The sequence below is a fragment of the Seriola lalandi genome, unplaced genomic scaffold, assembly GCF_002814215.2.
Source record: "Seriola lalandi dorsalis isolate HSWRI2012SDOR001 ecotype SW California unplaced genomic scaffold, Sedor1 jcf7180002054917, whole genome shotgun sequence".
In the NCBI taxonomy this organism is placed as follows: Eukaryota; Metazoa; Chordata; class Actinopteri; order Carangiformes; family Carangidae; genus Seriola; species Seriola lalandi.
The window spans coordinates 591,012-597,608 of record NW_019525469.1 but is presented as its reverse complement, the minus strand read 5'-3'; the positions used below and the strand labels follow the sequence as shown (position 1 = coordinate 597,608).

The window sequence follows — 6,597 nt, the reverse complement described above, 5'->3', positions numbered from 1 at the left end:
TTTGTTTATATTGTTTAGTGTTTGATGAGCCAAAGACAAATTTCCACCCTGGTGGACAATATTCTATTCTATTGTCACAAAACACTGGAAATTCTCATAATTTCCAAGAGTCAAAAATGGTGAACTAATCGATTCATCATTGCAACTCTACTATTATTAATGAATTAATGCATGAACAGCAGTTTAATGTTGTAGCTGCTCAGAGATCATTTTAACTAGTTTGCACAGCGCGGTGGGGATAATCTATATAAACTCATCATCTTTATTTTTAAATAACCTTATATTTAGTTTGTTCAAGAAGAAGCAGAAGAAAAAAGTAGAGTGGAATAAAAACTAGAATATTTCTCTCTGAAACGTAGAGAAGTAGAAAATGAAAAATACTCACTTTCTTCTGCTGAAGAATAAACAGAGACGTCACTGATCTGACTTCAGCTTTAATGACACAAACAGCCTCATGTATCAGCTCATCATCATCATCATCATCAATAAATTAACACGTCATTAAAAAATCAGAGTGAACATTTTATTTTCATGGCTTCCAGATGTTAATGATCAGCTGACAAACTGCTCAGCTGATCGTCTGATGAAACTGAAGCTTCATGTTACTGTGAAAAACAGAAATACAACAGAAAAAAAAGATACAGTTAATCTGAACATCACCGTTGATGCTGCCGTCTCCTCTCAGACAAACAACTGTAACGTCTGTTTTAGAAAATAATAGAACAGCTGGGACTCATGTCATCACACTAAGCAGATGTTTACAACCTCAGAGCTTCATGCGTCAGATCCTCACTGAGCTGCTGACAGTGACAGAACTGATATTAAATCAAATGCCTCTCTCCATCAGCTGATCAGACTTTAACATGAACCGAGTCTCAACTCTGGTCCTGATAACACCTGACTCCTGCTCTGGGTTAACACAACAGAGACGACTCCTGCACCAAACCTGTTAACAACGTTTCTGTGGCCGAGAAATCATGATGAGTTTGAACCTTTTCCTCAAACAGCATTGGGCTTCATCTTTTATTGATGTTTTCAAATAACAACAGATTTCATGATTTCCTGGCATACACAGAAGAAGGCAGGACTTTTTTCACCCATTAGTCTTGTCTGCAGTTACGGCTACAACAACCTACCTAACAGGCAAAACCCAGGGTAGAAAAAGAGTGGAATTACTCACTGCTGCTACAGCACTGCGGAGTGTTTCCAGTTGTTTCCAGGTGTTAGACAGGTCGACTGCATGAGTGACAACAGTAATATGAAGCCTTTAGCGTCCAGAGGGAGCTGAGTGAAGTCTGATGAACGTCCTCAGGTGATGATGTCACCTGAGTCAGCGTTGGTCGGGTCTGAAGAGTAAAGTCTGGGGTTGTGGACTTAGAGGGAAGTGAGTGCAGCCCCCCCCCTTTCATCGCTGATAAAAGGCTCCAGGATACATTAGCACCAACTAGCATAACACACCCTAATCTCTGTCAGTGGTCGAATTGCATTGTGGGTAATGTAGGCACCAAGTTTTGACAGAAGAAGAGTGTGTGGAATGAAACAGAGTGACTCTGGTGCTACATCTGTGGAGGTTGGTTTGAAGCTTATTGCTGCGAGTGCACAAAAATGAGTGAATCCAACTGACAGAAAAAGTGGGGGGAGGTGACAATTACAGCTTCCTCTAATACAACAATAAAATAAAAATACAGATTTAAAAAAACGAACATGTCACTTCCTCCCACTGTGATCACGATGAGACGAAGCGGCAGATGCTGACTGACAGCAGCCAATCACAGAAGCCGTGGAGTGAACGGAACAGAGAGATGAATGTTTTCTTCTCTACATGAACACCACGACGACGCTCTGTTTTCTGTTGGCGGCGTGGTGATCAGACAGCGGGCGGTCATGTGACACAAAGCTTGGCAGGTTTGACGGCACCTACTTCTTCTCTTCTTCTTCTTCACTCGTTTATTTTTCATTCTGCACAGTCCAAGCACCTCTTTCTCTCTCTCTCTTACTCCCTCTCACACTCTGTCCATCTCTCTCCCTCCATCTCTCAGGTGCGTCTCCTCTTGACTCCTCCTGGACTCGCGGGGTTGGAAGACGACAGCAGTTTTTCAGCCGCCCGACTCCTCTTCCTCTTCTCCGCCTCCTTCCCTCCTACTCCTCCTCCTCCTTCACTCCCTCCCTTCTCCTTGTCCCGCTCCCTCTCCTTGTCTCGACTGCTGCTCGTTCGCTCAGACATCTTCACTGATGAGTTACTGCCTGTGGAGAGAGAAAACACTTGAGATCAACAAGCCAGTTGCACAAAACAGGTTTAATTGAAATTTTCCTTAAAATCTCTTAACTGCAACATGAACAAGTTTATGGGGATAAATGAAGAAAATTAAAACATCCCAAGAAGAGAGGGAGAACCCAATGGACACGCTTAATGATGAGGAATTAATTCTACATTACAGGTTTGATTGGCAGTCAGGTAGCACAAGCTAATGCCAGCAAAACAATGGTCTCCATGGAAAAACAGTAGAACTCTACTGCTGAAAAATGTCTTTCCCTGCTGTAAATTTCTTTTAAGAGATTCTGTGCAACACCCTTAAGTAACTCGCTCAGCTAAGGAAAATTTAAACCTCAAGTCTTATACTTACTTAATGTGTTTTGTACAACTGGCCCCAGCTCTTTAACTGGTGTGAGGTTCCTGTTTCTCAGATTTGAACATAAGAGTAACTGATGCCACAAACTGCTCTATAAAGCTGCCTGCTCTACTCTGTCTGTGGACAAGTTTCATTCATAAAAATGTCCGCCAGGAAGAGGGAAGAGAAATTATTATTACAGCTGTGAATGTTGTGGCAGCACAGAGCACAGCCCTGACAGAAATTAAGTCATTGAGTAATTAAACAAATAAATGAATGTTTCATCTGTACCACCAGTTGAATATATAAACTCCGTTTTTTTTTTCCAAAATAAAAGCTTACTGTCTGCAGGTCAACAGAATTGATACAGAATCGTTTGTTATAGTGTCAGATGGCAGAATTTCCTTTCTGTCTCAGCAGCAGGAAAGTTATCTGGTCACACCTGTTCTGGTCTGACTGCTCCACAGCCTTAAAGGATCCCTGTTGAGTTCCTGTTCTGTCAGCTCTGTGAGCACTCAGCGTTCATAGCTCGTACATGTGACATTACAATGATCATCAGGCAGCAGCAAAAGCAGGAAAGAAGAAGACTGCTCAGTAGTAAACATGGATGTGACATGGAGGGAAGGTCTGCAGTAAACAGGGATGTTGTACATAGTCGATGGATTCAGCTACCATGGTGTCATCCTACTGAGATTAAAGAGAGAAGAGGGGCCAGACAGAATGGTACCTTCTTCATGTGTAGCTGGAGGTTCTCTTTCCATCCTGAACTCCTCTTTGGTGTCCTCCTCTGAGCCCAGCTTCCCTACACACACACACACACACACACACACACACACACACACACACACACACACACACACACACACACACACACACACACACACACACACACACACACACACACACACAACCTTTAAATCCCCTGTGAGTAGGATTGAACGATTTCTAACAGTGTTGACTTCTACTGGTTGTATGGAAAAAAGACTAAAAGCTGTAGTTTTGCAGGTATTTGGTCATAAACCAACTTTGGACAAGTTAAAATGTGACCTGATGGCGGCTCTACATAAAAAGTCAGAGGAGCAGCAAAGTTATTGCAGTTCATCCTGAGGGGAACAGGAACATCTGAACCACATTTAATAACAGTCTGTCCAACAGTTGTTGAGATGCTTCAAGGTGGACTGACTGACAGACATTACCATCCAAAAAGCAACTTTGATACTGTGACTACAATGATACAGCCAGGAGAATATGTTTGTGGCACTTACAACTTGCACATCTACACAACAGCAAATAAATAAATAACAGCACTGATTGGTGTTTTGCAGACGAGACCAGAAGACCAGAGAAAACCTGCTGTATCCTTAGATCTCAGCAATTATTACTGTGGAGGATGTTAAACTATCTGCCAAACACCAACGCCAAAACTACAGACAGGTTATAGCTGTGTCCCAATTCAGGGGCCGCATCCTTCAGAGGCTACATTTGAAGGGCCACACCTTCGTAGACCGTGTCCTCCAAAGGATGCGGGTCCTGAATTGGGATACAACTTATGATTCAAGTCTCACCTTCTTTCACTTCCTGGATGATGTCATCAGGCAGAGAGAAACTCTTCTCTGTGTTTGGGAACGGCAAGATCTCCGACTCGTGCTGCATCACACACGCACACGCACATGCACACACACACACACAGTGTTTGTATACTGAGCTTTTCATCTATGAAACCTTTGGTATTTGACTGACTACTGACTGTGTGTGTGTGTGTGTGTGTGTGTGTGTGTGTGTGCGTGTCCTCACCAGAGCCTGCATGTCATACATGGTCCCCAGATGATCCCAGATGACAGAGGAAGAAACCTGCCGACCAATGTTCTGACTGAACTTGTCTCTGATACAGATCATGTGGAAGTGACGGTTCACTCCTTCACAGAGGGAGGGTGAGGGAAAGAAGGGGAAAGAGAGAGGGGGAAAGATAGAGAGAGAGAGAGAGAGAGAGAGAGAGAGAGAGTTATACTTTATAATTCCAAGCTTCTCACAAACTGTTCACAGTATGTACATACAGTACTAATATTTGTAGTATACCGTTTTTTCATTCACGTACTTCCTCATCGTTGTCAGTGCTCATTAACCTTCAGACAGAAAAATGTTTTTCTACTGATTTAATGGTTGAGATTTTCACTCTATCAGCTGATTTGTGGTGATCTGATTAAATACAAAAACATATTCAGGAACATGCGCCAAGTAATTTCTTTATGTAAAAATTCTCTGGTAACAACTTCTCAAATGTGAATATTTGCTGTTTCTCAGTTTTCTATCACAGTAAACTCAAAACACTGGGTGGGTTTTGATTTTTGTTCAGACACAAATGAAGCAGTGTAAGCACTGATCGATCAATCAATCAATTACTGAGAAAATGTCAGTCTGAACTTATCTGCAGAGTTCACAAGTTCATCAACACACAAAGCTTAAGTAACAAACCACATCTGGAGACACAGTATTGAGTGAAAGCTTTAGGTACTGAAGATGTTTAGTTTCTAAACCATCAGGGAGTCTGATCAGTCCAGCAGCAGATGGTCTGGACCCCACAGAGCCCTGATCATAGCATCATGGACTCAGTATGGGATCACATGAAGAGACAGATGAACTGAGGTAGGTTCTCCAAGATGATGGAACGACCAACCTCACACTTCACCTGAAGAACAGTGAGCAGGTCTACCAAGGAGAACTGAAGCTGATTTAAAGGCAAAGGGGGGGGGGGGTCTCAGTAATTCTTGATCTGGTTTAGGTTTTTCTTGCTTACTGCACTTTAGATTGTTGAAGTTCACTGATGAATAAAACCAGTCATGTGTGTGTGTGTGTGTGTGTGTTGTAATCAAAGCATCCTGTCTTTACTTTTAGCGCCTCCAACAGGACTTTACTTCTTATAAATAAAGTTTTGGCTCAGTGTTGACGGACTGATGGTTGTGTTTGTCTCCTCAGTAGAAGGGGGGGCTGGTTAACGTTAGTAATCAGTTGTAACTAGAACACTGACAGAAGACATGTAGGCTAACTAGTTCATCGCCAGTGGTAGCAAACTAACGTTATTTTACACTATTTACTGGGACCATGCAGAGTCACGTCCAAGTACCCAGTCCTCAGTTAGTGAAACGCTGGGTTAAACCGGCAGAACTGGCCGCCGCTAACGGCTTCAGCAGCTAACATGCTAACGTTAGCCGCGTCTCTTACCGACGGGTTTGTGTCCGATCATCGCGTGAAACAGACAGACCTCCACCTCGTGGCTCCACACCACCGAGTCTTCCCCTGAAACCAGCCCCGAGTCCGGGGGCTTCTCGTCAGTCTGATTCAGCGTCACGTCTGCCTCCCCCATATTCAACTGAAAGGTTAAAACAGCTCGAAGACGAGCTCCCACACGGAACCTGAGTCCGTTTTGTTCCGTCTGCACCGGCAGCCGGAACCCCTGGAAGTGTTTCCGGCTATTACTATTTCAGAATAAAGGTCTTGTGCACTGAAATATGTCGAAACACTTAATTTTGCCCCAAAAATACTCAATAAGTAACTAAATAATAATAGTAAATATTCAAATCAATAAAAGAGCAAGTAAACAAATAAATAATGGAATGTTCGATATCCCAGCCAATATTATGGCAAGACTTCTGGTCGTTTTTCAGAATAAAAGCCTAATAAACTTAATTTTGTAAATTAATAAATAAACAAACAAATGGATGAATGAGCAAGCAATACATATTGTGAATGTAATATAATAATACCAGATAGATCCTACTGGATTAAGTCTGGATCAAATCACCAACTCCACCTTTAATAATCTGTAATTCCTGGTTTTGTGATCTTGAGTTTTTGAAACCTGGAAAAAAAAATATTTGCATTAAGAGGATCCTCAGCTAAACTGTGTTTCCTCTGGAAACTCAGTATCTATATATTCAGAGGCCTGTCACCTCATCAGATATACAATAGCACAATACAACAATATAACATT

At 42.3% G+C, this 6,597-nt stretch overlaps 1 protein-coding gene across 1 annotated transcript; it reads right to left on the bottom strand.

The window, feature by feature from the left end:
• Positions 1–418: 418 nt before the first annotated feature.
• mrgbp (MRG/MORF4L binding protein) lies at positions 419–6,056 on the bottom strand. Its single transcript, XM_023431174.2, has 5 exons — positions 5,829–6,056; positions 4,404–4,525; positions 4,175–4,256; positions 3,337–3,411; positions 419–2,244 (listed from the first exon to the last, which is right to left on the bottom strand). The coding sequence occupies exons 1-5, from the start codon at positions 5,968–5,970 to the stop codon at positions 2,036–2,038; spliced, it is 630 nt and encodes a 209-aa protein (XP_023286942.1). The 5' UTR covers positions 5,971–6,056; the 3' UTR covers positions 419–2,035.
• Positions 6,057–6,597: the final 541 nt, after the last annotated feature.

What these genes read in the sequence shown, in the direction of transcription:
- mrgbp (XM_023431174.2), bottom strand. Translation starts at nt 5,970, where the DNA reads ATGGGGGAGGCAGACGTGACGCTGAATCAGACTGACGAGAAGCCCCCG. An exon ending in GATCGGACACAAACCCGTCG is followed by an intron (nt 4,526 to 5,828) that starts GTAAGAGACGCG and finishes CCCTCTGTGAAG; the next exon opens with GAGTGAACCGTCACTTCCAC. An exon ending in CATCCAGGAAGTGAAAGAAG is followed by an intron (nt 3,412 to 4,174) that starts GTGAGACTTGAA and finishes GTGTGTGTGTAG; the next exon opens with GGAAGCTGGGCTCAGAGGAG.